This window comes from Macrobrachium nipponense, chromosome 4 (genome assembly GCF_015104395.2).
Source record: "Macrobrachium nipponense isolate FS-2020 chromosome 4, ASM1510439v2, whole genome shotgun sequence".
Taxonomy (NCBI): domain Eukaryota; kingdom Metazoa; phylum Arthropoda; class Malacostraca; order Decapoda; family Palaemonidae; genus Macrobrachium; species Macrobrachium nipponense.
Genome location: NC_061100.1, coordinates 77,726,058 through 77,742,424, shown reverse-complemented (window position 1 = coordinate 77,742,424; position 16,367 = coordinate 77,726,058). Strand labels below are relative to the sequence as shown.

The window sequence follows — 16,367 nt, the reverse complement described above, 5'->3', positions numbered from 1 at the left end:
GCCATCTCCCATAAATTTTATTAAAAACTCTTCTGCTGTCTCTTCCTCTCTCAGTATACATATAGATACTTTAAAGAGAAAACATAGCAAAATATTTATAACATATTTTTTCATTTAAAAATCTATTTACATATATGTACTGTATTGATGTAATCACCAAAAAAAAATATTCAAAATCCATCCAAATTTCTTATGTAGGCAACTTTAAACCTCCAGGCTTCAGTACTGTAGTAGTTTTTCTGTAACAACATATAATTCTCTCTCTCTCTCTCTCTCTCTCTCTCTCTCTCTCTCTCTCTCTCTCTCTCTCTCTCTCTCTCTCAAATGAATTATGAATTACTGTATCACAAACTTTTATGTACAAAATTAAAAATAACAATCCATTAATAAATTAGTTCCTTATAATAACTAAATTATTTTCCTAAATCATTTCAGTAATAAGATTCATCAGGTGACTCTCAAAGCATAAATACACATTGATTACTGTATTTTGCTGTACTATTTATATATAAACATTACAGTACGGTACTGTAATTAGTACTGTAAATAATTTTTCATCATAAATGTACTATTCATTCGCAAAATATATTTTGTGCTGCAGCCATAACCTCTCTCTCTCTCTCTCTCAGTGCCATTTTGCTTGGTGAGACGTTACCGCACACAGTCTGATTAATCAACAGATATCACACGTTTAACATTCGTCTGGAAATTTATAAATATCTAGAAGTGTTCGTGAACTGTCGGTGATAAGATTAGTGTGAAAATAGTAGTATAAAGCGTCTGCTAAGTTAGTTTATCAAGTGAAATACTATAAATCAGATCAAGATGGCAGTAAGTTCCAACTGTGGAAAAAAATGGCGAAATTTAGCGTGTTTAGCAGATTCGCAATATGATGAGGTAGCAGGAAGGGAGCTGGCATTTCTCATCTATGAGATCAACAACAGCCCTAACCAAAAAGATAAAAAAGCATTCATAGATATATTAGAAGGATATGATCCTTCAAACTGGAACAAATCAACAAAAAACTTCTTGAAAATAATTGAAGAAGTTCCAAATAAAATCCAAGTGGTCAAGAGACTCATAAAGAAAATATATATAAATCAACATATTCCGACAAAGAAAATGAATAAGGTGAACATTATGAATATCCTAATTGATGCAATAGGAAAAAGAATGCCAAAAGCATGCAAACTGTGTAAGGTGTGGTATAGCATAGTTAATCCACAAAACCTGATCAGAAAATGTTCTGCATGCAACATTCCGACACATCCGCAATGTGCTGAAGTAATGCAAGATATGAGAAAAGATACCAGAATTTTTTGCTCAACATGTCTATCATGGATAGACAATGTTATTAAATCAAGACTGAATGTACAAATAGTTGAGGATGAAGAGGAAGAGGAAGAAGAAGAAGAGGAAAACGGAAGAGAAGTAAACAAAACTGAAATGACAGAAAAAAATAAGGAAAACAAAGAACAAGATGAAAGTATGGATGCAGAGATACTCATTGATACTACATATGAGGCAATCAAGCAGCATACATACGAAGAAATAAATTACGACATGACAACACAAAAGAAAATCCCGAAGAAGCTCTACCCAGATCTACACAATGATGGGAAAGAGGAAAAAATAGACAAGAAAGACCAAGTCTGCAACCTTTTGAAAAGAGGGAATTGCAGATTCGGAGAAAGATGTTACTACAAACATCCTAAGGTATGTCACAAGTAGGTCCAACTGTGATCAGGGTATCAGGAAGGAACACCTAGGCTACCTCACCAAGCCTATTCTAGGCTAGTTTGGCTATGAGGGGAGGGGAAGGGGGGGCAACTCAACCAGCCTCTTAAAATACCAAATAACAACCTACTAAATAGTCTAGGCTATCCTTAATCTAAAAGTATCACTGTAATTCATGCAGGGACTGATGCCCGTCCGCCCATGAGCCGTGTGAGGAAAATCTGTCGTTAAAGTGTACGTTAAATAACTACTCTTTAAATCCCAACGAATTCACGGGCGGATTAGGGGCACTCCTTCCCTATTCTTAGTATAATACAATGAAACCAACTTAATCTTATAGCCTATCTTTATAGTTTCGGTAGATTAGTGTGTGAAATTCACTCGCGTTGCATTGATGCTCTGAAAATGGTGGTTCAGCCGGCGGCGCCCACAATACTTTTTGAGGGGCTGAGGCAATCAGTAAAGCATTCCGACTATACAAGTTACGAAAACACAAATTGGAGTACTCAACTTTGGTGCAGAAGGAAGTTGCGATGTAGCCATCTTCACTTAGAGAGATAAATCCTGGAGCAGCGAAAGCGCGTGTAGCACACACACTCTCTAGTACAGGAATGTAAGGAGCGCGTGGGTATTAGTAGTAGTAGCGAGAGGAGATTGTGGTAGGGTTCGTTGTGACGGCTCCCACCGCGAATGGGGATTTTGGAGAGGGAATCTTCTAAGTGGCAGAGGTCCTGTGAATTGTGGTTTCCACATCGCCCCTATACTTATACCGACACCCTTCGGGGTGCTCGCGCTGAGGGTAGTAACTTCAGCATAACATGCTAGCTTTTTCTCTGGTATATCTAGAGTTTATTTATAATTGAAAAATGAGCTACAGGGATTTTTCACTGCAGACACAGGTTGAACCCAGAAATGACTGTTTACAAACCCTTGTGGGGCCTCATTTACAAGACACTCAAATTTTACCCACTTATGTTTTTTTTCTAATAAATAATTTTATTTGATTTGTAAAATTATAATTACAGCCCAGACAATATCAAAACAGATAAGAAATAAAATAAGTAACAAATTCTTAGCATATTTGTTGAAAAATATTGACGTAGATTTACTGAGAACGAAGATTCAGTAACTTTTTTTATCTGTACATGTCTTTTTCTAATATTTCTTTGCACTTTTCTTTGCAAAATTACATTTACATAAAAGACAAGAACAAAAAGCAACAGTAACCTCTTGGTATATTTATGAGCAAATTTACAAAAAGACGTCAGTGAGGCAGAGATGCAGCACTTTTTCCTTTGAAGCCAGAAGCAGAACAGAAGTCCTGAGATGCCAGGTGGCCAAATTCATGATTTTAGCCAGTGTAAAAGTTGCCATTAGTGAAATTATGGGCTATAGGAGTATTGACACCCCTTTCCGATCCAATTCTTTCCAAATCAGTGGTGTTTAATATTGCTTCCCTGTCCCAAACCTGTTATTACTACTGCTGATAAGCTATCTGTTCATTAAAGTTAAGGGGTACTGGGTATTTGGCAGTTACATATAAGCCAGTTATAAAAATTTTTAGAGGGGATTTTTGCATTTTTGCCGCAGGTTCTGGAACCTGTTCCTATGTAAAAGTGGGTGAGCACTGTGTGTGTGTATGTGAAAGAAAAAGAAAGATAATTTAGTTTCCATGATTTCTTATTTCCCTTTTTATACACATATCTTGGCTTTTTGTCTGTAGATGTGTAAGAACTGACTTAAAGGTGCTCAGCATCTCTCCTCACTGTTTATAATGCCAGGATTGAGCTTATTATAAGGTGTCTACTAAGTGAGACAAAATTTTGAGTTCTTATTTTGAGTGCAAGTTTTTATCAGATTTTTGTATGCAGAGTTGAAATTGCTTAAAACAAAATTGTGTAAGGCAAGAATTGTGTGTTAAAACCTTGGAACCATATGTAATGTTACATACCTGGATCACAAAGGACATGTTTTCTTTTTTATACATTTTGTAAGTTATATTTTTTTTTTACCAAAATCTAAAATTATACCAGTTTTTATTTCTTGTCTGGGCAAAGTGACAGCAAAGTATGTAGAGAACTACGCATGATCAAAATACTATGTTTTAAGAATGAAAGTTAAGTGATCTTAAGAATATCACTCTAGATAAAAAACAATATGTTTACTCCTATCATCATTATTGCAGTTTTGACATTTAGTGTTTTTCAATTTTTAATTTGGAAATATGCATTCTTTTTAGTGAGTCAGAAGAGGAATTTGGAGACTTGTACTTAGACACTGCTGAAGCTTATATGAGTGCCGATTACCATGAAGCTGCACTGCCATTATTACGTCCTCTGATAACATCAAAACAGTATAATGTTGCTGCAGTTTGGCTTCAGTATGGAGAATGTCTTGCTGCTTTGGACCAAATGGAAGAGGCAGCGCAAGCTTATGGTCAGGTAAGTGAACGGGAATCTTTTTATTAAAAATTAACTGCTGTGAAAACAACTATGGAACACTACTGGATATTTTATGTACAGTGAAAGGGAAAGTATGTATTCCAAAAGCAGGTGATGATAGTTTTGTTGGTAATTTTGAAGGAAATATATTCAAGTGCTTTCCATTTTGATAGGATAATTTTGTGAAGTAGGTTTCGATTTTTGCTGTTAAATTTTTCCATTAATTTCAAAAGCTTCATAAATATCCAATTGTATTGTTGGTATAAAATGCTATTTGCTCTTACACAAATACAAACTTTTGGTCTTTACAAAGGGATTTAACTTGTGAATGTGAGCTGGAATTGTCGTTTATCTTTCAGACAAGGTTATGAATATAAAGCTAGCCAGTACAGCATCATGCAAAGTTTCCCTTGCAACAGATTTCGCAGTTACAGGAAGAGAGTTCACCTGGTGCATGTTAAATGCAGTTGCTTCTTGTGTCCAGTTTACAAGCTTATCTGATGCATCAGAGTCACAATCTGGTAAAGGCAACCATGAGAGTGCATCAGCATTTCCATTGTCACTTGAACGACGTAATTCATTGTCATAATCATAAGCTGCTAACTGTATAGCCCAGCGTTGTATTCTTGCAGCTGCAAGGACTGGGTCCCAGAATGCATGACAGTGGTTTGTTATTTGTAATAAGGGTGAATTTACGACCATATAAATATTGATGAAACTTCCGTAGTCCAAAGATGATTGCCAAACCCTCACGCTCAATTTGGGAATAGTTACGCTCAGTGGGTGTTAACATTCTCGATGCATAAGCAATTGGTCTTTCTCCATTACTGGTGATATGGGAAAGCACTGCTCCAAGTCCTTTGGGTGATGTATCTACTGCCAACGTCACAGGTTTACTCAAATCATAGTGCACTAATACTCCTGTTTCAGTGGTCAGCATTTTTTTAATCTCTGAAAAAGCTCTTTCACACTCTACTGACCAATGCCATTTTCTGTCTTTATGCAGTAATTCCGTGAGAGGCGCCGCGACTGATGAGAGATTTGGCACATAGCGACGGTAATGGTTTACCAGCCCCAGGAAGGATTGCATTTCTGACCTTGATTCTGGCCTTGGTGCCGCCCACTCACTATAGTCAACTTTCTCAATAATTCCTTCCAATTCTAGTCTTTTAAGTTTGCATTCACAGCATCCCTGATAGCATAAGGAACTGTTCTCGCTTTATAAAAGATTGGTTTTGCATCCTTTCTTACACGAATATGAGCCTTTATATTCTTGGCTGTACCCAGTTCACCATCAGACATCACCATATTTCCTTAACAGTTCTTCTAACTTTGAGTTTTTCAGAATACCAGAATGCAGATGATTTACAGCTAACTTTTTCCAGTCAAATTTCGCAAAATGCAGCCAGTCCCTACCGATTAAGGCAGGTCCATTTCCCTGTACCACATACAATGGCACTTCCTCCACTCTGTATCCATGAACTTCCATAGTTACGTAGCATATCCCGACGACTTCTATTTTTTCTCTCGTCATGGTTTTCAGCACAATATCGCTGGATTGAAGTACTGTATTTTTCAGATGTTTAGCGTAGAACTCTTCACTTATCAGTGACACAGAAGCTCCCGTGTCCAATTCCATATCAATTGGTATCCCATTTAATTCAACTTTCACTATTATCTCTGGAACCTTATTGTGTCTTGCTTTCATTTTCTTAACACAGTATTTCAATGTATGCACCAATTCATCCTGTAGTGTGCACTCTGTAGTTTCTTCTTAGCTGCTGGTCTCCTCCTCTGCCATGTTGACCGTCGATCGTTTCCTTCCTTGTCTTCCATATTTCCAATTTTGATTGACTGTGGTGTGATTTTCCATTCTGCACATTCTACGAAGGTGTCCTTTTTTATGACACCCATTACTCTCAGTATCCTTATGGAAACAAACATCAGCCTTATGGTTTGTCTTCCCGCAACGGTAACACTCAAGGAGAGAAGCTTTCGGCCCAACAACTTTTTTTACCTCTTGAGTTTGACTCTGAATCTTCGTGACGTTTTCATCAGCCATTTCCTGACTTAGCGCAATCGAAAATGCTTTCTTTAAGTCAAGCTCCTGCTCACTTAATAGTTTCCTCTGTGCCGAGCGGTTGGCCAATCTAATAACAAATAAGTCTCTTAAAACTTCCTCTTGAAAAGCACCAAACTGACATGTTTCTGCCAATTTTCGTTGCTCCGTTGCATAATCAGTGATGGATTCTCCTGGACGTTGTTTCGTATTGTAAAACTTGAAACGTTCAGCTATCAGGATGGGTTTTGGGTGGAGGTGATTTTTCAAAAGCTCAATAAGTTCTCGATAAGTCCTTGATGAGGGCTTATTAGGGGCAAGCAATGTTTTCAGAAGTCCATATGTAGGAGTGCTGATGGCGCTCAAGAAAACTGCCCGTTTCTTATCTTCCTCTGTTATGTCATTTGCTAAGCAGAACTGATCAAACCTTTCGACATAATCGGATTTGTCATATGCTGCTATATTACCCAAATGCGCCATCCTTAATTTTCCCTTTCGTGAGTCAGTTCCTCGTCGCCATTGAAGTATATTTGGATGGACACGAAACTCAGATAGATCCTTCCTGAATGACTTTATTTTTAAGACTAACCTATAATGATATACAGTTTAAAAGAAGACAAGATAGTTAACAGGGTAGTTATGCTTAACGAGTAGTAAGTATCTGTAAACACAAATATAACCTCTGGTAATAGGTAGTTATAAACATAAATACCTAACAGTAACAAGAGAGGATTTCTCTAGTCCTGGGCCACCTTCCAAGCAAACATATCTGCCTGGTCGGGTTGGCGGTACAGGGAGCCACTAAGGGTGGTGGGATAAACTCAGCCCGCCTAGCCTACCCTCCAAAACCTAGCCTAGGTCTGGTTGGATAGGCCAGGGAAGGACATCGTGAAGAACTTCCAACCTCATCAAATAGCAATACATTATTATAATCGAAAATTAAACTAGAAATAACGTAATATGAAGCATATCACCGTACGCACGAAAGAGAACCAACACGCTCCTGAGGGACTGATGATAACGAAAAATGCCCTATAAAAGGCTAATAACGTAAGGTCAAACAGTAAAAAACAAAGCCCCAGTATACGTCAGGAGCGAGACGGGCCGTATAATAGGCTAAAAACGTAAGGATAAAACCGTAAAAACAGAGCTCTCAGTATTCGTAAGGAGCTAGAATGACGATAAAGAATACGAAAACAGTAGCCTATACAGTGAAGTGCTAAACGGTGAATAAAATACACAGCGAGATAAAAACTTATATAATCGCGCACGCCGCCAACCATACATCCAAAATGGCGGATCGTAAGAGCGTCATACCCGGCTCCCAAGAACAAGAGACTTAAAATAAGGGCCAAATATTGATGCATCGTTGCCCCAACTTGTTGAAAAACGATAAATGGAATACTCAACTTAGATGAAGAAGCTTCTTTATCAAGGGAAGACATGATGCTTTGCAGAAAACACTTCCTGGAGACAGCAAAAACGGCGCGTGCAGACACGAGAGGGCTATTTCAGTAATGAGGGTTTCTGGCAGAGGTAGTAGTAGCGAGCGGAAGGTAGACGTTGTAACGGCACCTCTGTAGAGAGGGATTTTGAGAGAGGAGACTTCTAATTGGCAAAGCATCTGTGGTAGTGGCTTCCACTTGCCCCTGTGCTATACCGACACCCTATGAGGGTGAGCGAGCTGGAGGTAGTAACTCCAGCATTCCATATGGCTTTTTTCTCTGGTATATTTAGCATTTATTTACACCTAGAAATGAGTGCTATAGGTACATTTCACCGGCCGACACAGGTCGAGCCCAGAAAAGTCTTTTGGGTAGAATTTCCTTTACCCATCCTCTACCAAAAAACCTTCAAACTACTCTGTCTTATCCTCCGTGAAGAGTTCTTTTGGAGAGAGAAGGCTTTGTGAACCATTTGAGGTTTTGGGGACTGGCGGATCATGCGCATCTTCACTCCCGTTAGGCCTAACAAACTTGGTTATGAGTGCCTGTCTCAGTTTGTTCTGTTTCTGAATGTGAAGATCTGAATAAAATTGAAGATTTGATACATTTTGTGGGTGCGTGACTCGCAGACTTTGAACGGCTTTGCAGATAAAGAAAATCTATTTTTATGAACTAGCAACTGCATAAAAGGGGAATTGCACAATCTGATCATGTATATTTCGGGACCATACTGTACCTTGGGCCCGTTTTCAGTTGCTGGCATGGTGTGGGTGAGGGTGTATAGGAAGTCTGTTCTTCCTGCCCTTTGTTCTCTTCGCCTTGATGAAGGTTGTTGAGTCAAGGGAAGCCGGAGTTACTAATTATTTGGAGTATCCACCAGTTCTTTTTAATGGGTAGGTGTTAGTTTTTAATGTTTGATTTTGATGACTACATTTGTTTACTCTGTTTTTTTCGATGTGTTATGGTACTGAGCCCTGGGAAGGGACATGGTGATTTTAGAACTTGCTAGCCACAGACATTTCCTTAGCTGCAACAAATCCCACTGTAGTAGAAGACGATACCTGGCTATATGTACTGCCATGTCTCTTGAGTTAAGAATAGCACCATCCAGAGATATTAATTATCCAAAGCGGCTCTCTTAACCCTTAGTGGACTGGATAATTTATCAGTGTGTAGCACCCCAGATCGGGTAAACTTTGAGGTCAGCAAAATAGAAATAAAAATTTCATCACTGGAAAGAGGAAGATATGCAAATGCACATGGTGTAAAAAAAAAATCTAAGAAAATTCCTCTACTTTCCAGGAGAAGTTGAAAAAGGGATTTTGACGAAGGAAAAATCTATTTCTGGGCAAGGGTCCGTGTCGCCCAGTGAAATATATCCCTTCAGTTCATATTTCTAGGTAAATGATACTAACATTACCAGAGAAAAATAAAAGAGGGGGATGTCAGAGTATCCTGACTCGCTCACCCTAAATAAAAAGAGGTTGTCGGTATGGTACTGGGGCGAGTGAGACCACTACCATGGACCTCTTGTCATTTAGAGTTCTCCTCTATCAAAATCCCCCCTCCCAGAGAGAGCTGGTACACAGGCCGCGCCAGCAACTACTACTACTCACCCACCCATGCCGACAACAGCGCCTCTCGTGGCTATCCTCGACGTTAGAGGACCAAGTTTGGGCGCAAGGGTGGGAGATAAACAGGGGGGGATTTCACTGGGCGACACGGACCCTTGCCCAGAAATAGATTTTTCCTTCGTCAAAATCCCTTTTCTGGGCTCAGTCCGTGTCGCTTCGTGAAATAGTTTCAGAGAATTAGCACAAGCTTGGAAAAAGAAACAGTAGAAGGTCTCAAGAAAACACAAAAGTAAAACAAAATAATTATAATCTAGTTTTCAAATTATTTACAAAGTTATCATACTAAATCTTAAACTAGTATAAAGTAACATGTGTTAGCCTTAATTATATAGAAGAACTTAAAATTATACTTAGGCTAACTTATGATAACTTAAAACTAGAAATTATTAATTATTAACATATACAAGTGAGTCTCCCTAGCATAAAAATAAGGGAGATCAGCACAAAATAGCCTATTTTGGCTAACTATTTATAGGTGTGAGTGACCCTAGCATAAAAATAAGGGACACATCACGATACATAGCCTTTTAGGCAGCTAAGGCTCAAACAAGATTGAGCCTGACGGTAGGATCAAAGGAAAATGTTAGTGAGGCAGGTAGAAAGGAGATCTGGATCTTCGACTACAACTACTAGACAGTGTCAGGGGAAATTGTGTTTCCCGCCGCCACTGCCGGAAATTTAAGAGATTCCAAGGATTTCAGGTAGTGACGTTTGAAAACTGTCGGCGATTTCCAGCCAGTGTACTTTTTTAAATCATCAAAATTCATGTGCTGGAAGTAATTAATTGAGGTGGCTACTGCCCTAATGTCATGGGCTTTAGGGAATGAATCAGGATTGGCTTGTTTAATAAAATATAGAATTTGTTGCCTGATCCCTTTTAAGGAAATAGTGCCACCTTTTTCCCTTATAAAAAGGGGACCTGAGGACCTACAGGATGTCCTGGATAGATAGGCTCGTAAGGTCGTCACTGGACATAGAAAAGAGTCTTGAGGAAGAGGGAGGATCTTCCAAGGGGCCCATCTCATCAAGGGATCCTCGTTTTTAGCCAAAAAACTGCGATCTGGAGATAATAGAACTTCTCCTGAAGGGAGAAATTCGACATGGCCAGAGTCTCTGGAAAGAGCCGACAGTTCAGATATCCTGGCTCCTGAGGCCAGACTTAGTAAGAATAATGTTTTCCTTAATATCATCATATAATTGCATGAGTCGTTGTCAGTATCTGAAGCCAGTTTGAGAACGTCATTCAAGAACCATGAAATTGAACTAGGCCTTTCTGAAGGTCTGAGCCTAGCACAAGCTTTAGGGATAGACGAAAAGTAAGAGTCTGTTAAGTCTATCTTAAAGCCAACCTGGAAGATTTTCTTTAAAGCTGACTTATTGGTTGTAATAGTACTAGCTGCTAGACCTTTTTCAAACAGGGATCTGAAAAAAGATATAGCTAGATTAACTGTCATGGTTTGAGAATCCGTTTCCTTCAGGAAATTTGCTAATTTTTTAACTGCTGCATCATATTGGCGCAATGTTGATTCCCTTTTATCTGATTCTAAGAAAAGGATATTTTGGGGATCGATATTTGCATCTCTCTTAGCCGTGAACTTCATGAAGGCCATAAAGTTAGGGCTTTGAGAGTTCCTGAGGAAGCGAACACAGTCCTCATTTGTACTGATTGAGACAGTTTGGGGTCCGGAATCCTTTGAGGCCGAAGACCCAATTCCAGGAGGAGAGGGTACCAATTGCTCTTGGGCCAATCCGGGGCTACTAGAGCCACCTGTCCCTTGAACGACCTGAGCTTGTTCAGGACTTTCAATAGAAGATTCACTGGAAGAAAGATGTATATCTTTCTCCATTGATTCCAGTCTGTGGCATAGGGCAGAGGGTCCAGGTTGGGGGCCACATAGCAAGGGAGCTTGTGGTTGGATTGTGACGCGAAAAGATCCATCTGGAGGCCTGGGACCTTTTGGCATACCCACTGGAATGAGCGCCTGTCCAGAGACCACTCTGATTCTAGAGGAACTGACCGAGACAGAGCGTCTGCTATCACGTTCCTTACTCCCGCCAGATGAGTGGAGGATAGATGCCATTTGTACTTGGCTGTCAGAGAGAAAATGGCTATCATGACATGGTTCACATGTCTTGATTTGGATCCTCCCCTGTTGATGCAGTGTACTACCACTGCGCTGTCCAGTACTAGCTTGATATGGGAATTCTTGGCTGGTAGAAGCCTCTTCAGTGTGAGGAATACTGCCATAGCTTCCAGTACGTTTATGTGAAGCTGGCGGAATTGAGGCGACCAAGTCCCTTGAACTTTCTTGAATTGGGAATAACCCCCCCAACCGCTCAGAGAGGCGTCCGTGTGGATAACCAACGCTGGAGGAGGGAATTGGAGAGGGACTGATTTGGACAGGTTTTTGGCCTCCGCCCAGGGGCGGAGACGTTTGCGAAGAATCGGCGGGATGCATGACAACTTGTCTCGAGATTTGATGTTTGCTCTTGAGCGCCAAACTCGATTTATATCTTTCAACCTTGCTTTCAGCAGAACATCTGTGACTGACGCAAACTGGTGAGAACCTAGGATTCTTTCCTGGTTTCTCCTTGATGTCTGTTTGCATTTGAGGAATTGCCTTATTGACTTGGCTATTTCTTTCCTTTTGGCCAACAGAATTGACAGAGTGTGGGAGTTTAGGTCCCACTGAATGCCGACCATGAAAACGAGATTCCGGCATTAGTCATGACTTGCCCTGTTTATTTGGAACCCCAGATGTTCCAGAAAACTGTCATTCACTTTGCTCGTGGCCTTGAGGCATTCTTCGACGGTTGTTGCCCAGATGAGCCAATTGTCCAGATATGCTACTACCATTATCCCTTGGGATCTTAGTTGTTGGACTACTGATTCCGCTATTTTCGTGAATACCTGGGGGCTACGTTCAACCCGAAGGGCATCACTTTAAAGGAGAATGCCTGGTTTCCCAACCTGAAGCCTAGATATGGGCGGAAGTGTCTCGCAACTGGGATATGATAGTATGCGTCTGTAAGATCGATAGAGGTGGTGACGGCCCCACGGGGAAGTAAGGTCCACACCTGCGAGATAGTCAGCATTTTGAACTTGTTGCAACGAATGAATAAGTTTAGACGGGACAAGTCTAAGATTATTCTTCGTTTGGTTGAGCCTTTCTTTGGCACGCTGAACAAGCGTCCTTGAAACTTTAAATGTTTGACTCTTGATACTACTCCTTTCTGAAGGAGTTCTTGTGCATACTCTGTCAATTCCTTTGTTGGTTCTTGAAGGAATGTTTTGGATGGAGGGGGACCTTTGATCCAACTCCATCCCAGCCCTTTGGACACAATGCTCTGTGCCCAACTGCTGAATCCCCATCTGTGCTGATAGAGGAACAGCCTCCCTCCTACCTGAGGGTTCTCACTGACTTTGGGCAGGGCATGATCCGCGTCCTCCACGGAAGTGCTTTCCCCTGCTAGGTGTCCTTCCGCCACCCCTCTGGCGAAATGCACCTCTAGCTTTACTTCCTCTCCCAAACCTGTTGAAGGCTTGGAATGCCTGCCCTTCAAAAACAGGATTGAATGCCGGAGATACAACATAAGAGGTCGAGGGCTGGTTTTGGGATGCCAGCAGGAGAATTGGTTGGGCTTGGTTCTTTGCCGCCAATGGCTGAACCACTTGGGACATAGGAACTGCCTGAACAACTTGTTGTTGCTGAGCAGCCTGGAAAGGTGGGAACTTCCTGGGCTTCTTCAGCTTCTTCCCAGTTGAGGGGGTAACTTCTGGCTTCCTCTTGACAGAAAGTCCCCAGCGGACCTTAAGGCTCTGATTCAGCCTGGTCGCCTCATGCTGAACCTCGTTCACCACAGATTCGGGAAAGAGGTCAGCGCCCCAGATGGAAGACGCAAGTAGCTTGTTTGGCTCGTGCCTGATTGTGGCTTCCTGCAGGACGTGCTTCCTGCAGTTGCGTCTAGCTATTATAAAGTCGTAAAGATCACACTGTACTGTGTGTGTTTGCGCCTTTGCTAATAGCTTGAACAGAGGTTCCGTCCCGTAAGTGATCGCAGAAACCTGTGTCATAACTAGGGCGTTCAAGGTCCTCCCTAACCTAGTCCTAGCGTCAAACTCCGCTTGAATCAGGTTATCCGGCAACCTCGGGAGTCTCTCCCCAAATTGTGCAATAGCACAATCTGGTTTGAGCTTCCCGATCGTGAAGGTGGGCGGCAGATCTGCCCAGAGGTCTTCGGATCCTGGAAAGAGTAGAGACGTTGGTTCAGACTCTCTCAGTTGAGGCATAGGCTCGTCTTTCATGGCGGCCTGAAAAGTTACCTCTGCCAGCTTTGTGGTAAAGGGAAGTGGTGTCTCCTCCTCTGATACAAAGATGGTGAATGGGCTTTTGAAAGCCTGAAGCTTGGTATTGACTCAATCCCACTCTTCAGGGCTTCTAACCCATTCCCTCTGAGCTTGATCCCAACTGTAAATAACTGGTTCCTTTAGGATCCTATCCTCCCTCCTCATTGCTGTCTCCGTCAATCGAGCATAGCCCATGAAGGGTGGTTGGAGATTGGCGGGGTGGAACTCGAAGTCCTCTATTCTCCGAGTTCCACAATCGGGAATGGAAATCATACCATCCTTGAAGGGGGCAAAAGCTGCGACCCTTCAAGGATTGCTCATGGTGAAGGGAGGGAGAGAGTTGTAATCCGGCATGGTTGGTACTTCGGTACCTGCTTGAGGAAGAACTGCTGGGGGATTCTCCCTGAGACCCGCCAACAGATTCTCCTGGTTTGCCAGCCTCTCCGAAATGTTCCGGATTGACTGGCCAGACTCCTCAAACGAGGTGGAGATGCGTGAAAGCATCTGTACGAGCCTGTTGTTAACCATGTTACTAACTAGGTTCCCCACCGTTGCATAACACTGACGGTGAATGCCTCGGTGTCGAAGGGACTAGGGTCCCTGACCGACACAGGAGTCTTAGGACGCGCTCCGGTAGACGTCGAAGGCTCTGGCTCTGTTGAAGCACGGGCCTTCTCTTTAGAGGACTTGCCCCTAGACCCTTTTGAATGAGAAGTTGAAGAAGACTTCGATTTCTCTGCTCCGGGTTGGTGAGCCGGAGTCTTATGAGATGATGAGGACGAGGTCTTCTTAGAAGACGCCCTCTCTAGGGTCTTCTGCTCTCGCTTCCCTTTCACTTTAGGGATAGCTGAAGCTGATGACGTCTTCGCCGGAATGTCCGACTCAGAAAAGCCTTGGAAAGAAGATGAAGAAGGAATAGGGGACGAAGATCCTGACAAGCCCAAGGGAAGCCCTTGAGCTCCTAGCAAACCTACCTCAACTAACAAATTGCTCTCACCTACTGTCATAGGCTCTACATTTAAATCAAGTGTCGCCACATCCTCGGCGATCTCCGGGGTCCCTTGGTCCGCCAATGCCTGCGCCACCTGCTGCTGGATAGCGGCGATGCACGGAGCTGCTGCTGCTGGGTCGACGTACCCGGTCGGCTTGCCGCCTGGGAAGAGGCGGACAGCCATACTCTTGTCCAGGATGTATGGCTGCCCCTTGGAGACGTTCTTCCCAAAGCCTCCGACCCAGGCCCTCAAGGTAGCCGACGCGGCGTCCTTCACGGCGGTAGCCTGAAATAAAGGGTCATTGTAGTCCTTACAACGAAACCCAAAGATATATGATTAACACTTAAGACTAAGTAATATTTATATCTCTTAACATATTGCATATAACAGTATAAGTATACCAAGAACAGTTATAAGTATATTACTCCGGTATATACTTACTCCGGCGGTAAACTGATCCACCAGATCATAACAAATGGAGCAGGCTTCGTGGTGCCATACCACCAAGTTGTTATGGCGAATGGCACAGGGAGCATGGGTCCAGCAGACCTCGTGACCACAGGGATCCTGGAGGATGGCGTTGCACCCCGGTTCTTGGCAGTTGGTAGCCTGTAAGTGGACAGATACATGAGTATCGGCAGTTACTAACAGGGTTAACCTGCTAAGAGAAATTATACTCCGCTGCATGCCGGAGTTAGAATTTTTCTGGGCATAATCCTCTCCTTTACTCCGTGAGAGATAGTCCGTAAGACGTGGTAAACTGGTCCGATATACACCGGTACACCGGAGTGAAGATTTCCTTCGAACCAGTTACCTGCTCATATACCGAGGGTACACCGAGGTGAGGGTACAAGCACAGCGGAGAGACACGAGAAGATTAACTCAAATAAATATATTAACCAAAGCCAGCGAAGCGTAGCCCCGCCGTACAAAATTTTCGCAAGCAGACGGAGAACCCGGATGGTGAGCAGGCACTCCGCCAGACTAGCGGAAAAGTGATAACAGAACAATGAAATATAAAAAGCATTATAAATGTAGAAAAATAGATGCATGTAAGAGCTACTCTCTGCTACCCCCCAAGGAGCTGGCGGAGCCGGCGAGTCCGTCGTAGAATGGATGGGGAGGGTAGACTGAGGGAGGAGGGAGCTATAACGAGATCCAAAGAGGACCCAGTACGAGCGGGCGGGGTGGCCAACCCAACCCGAACGCACGAGGGACCCCTCCGGGTCCCTGGGAGAGAACGGTATACGAGCCAGGCTCAAGACCCCCCCATAACTCCCGTATCCTCCCTGCGAAAGGAGGAGGAGGGGAGGAGTGCCCGGTTGGTTGCCATGGCGATCGTGAGCGAGCGAGGACTGCCTCCCCCCCCCAGCGAAGGGGAGGGAGGCAGATGGGGGACTGAGCTGGTGGCTCGTGGTGATCAGCTGGCCCACCGCGAACGTGGTTGGACCATGCGGGCGAATGGGACAGACAAAAATATAGCCTAGGCTAACACTAACAGTCTCAAACATGCAACACCAACAGAACACATCGTAAAAATAGTATTAAAACAGAAAGGAAGGAAATCGAGAGTAAAGAAAAAGGGGGCGTCCAGGAGAAGTTAGGCTAGCCTACCTGGAAGGTAGGTAGACCAACAGCTCAGGAGCTGGCCTCTGCCGATACGTAAAACAGAGGGCGACAGCCAGGGTGGCAGGACTAAAGAATAAGTGGG

General features: G+C 42.8%; 1 protein-coding gene across 1 annotated transcript in view; it reads left to right on the top strand.

Annotated features, from left to right (window-relative positions):
• LOC135210964 (general transcription factor 3C polypeptide 3-like) overlaps window positions 1–16,367 on the top strand; it is a 641,134-nt gene that overhangs the window by 534,810 nt on the left and 89,957 nt on the right. Inside the window, exon 11 of the mRNA XM_064243945.1 lies at window positions 3,977–4,178. Within this exon, the coding sequence (XP_064100015.1) occupies window positions 3,977–4,178 (202 nt within the window). The remainder of the gene's footprint in view (window positions 1–3,976; window positions 4,179–16,367) is intronic.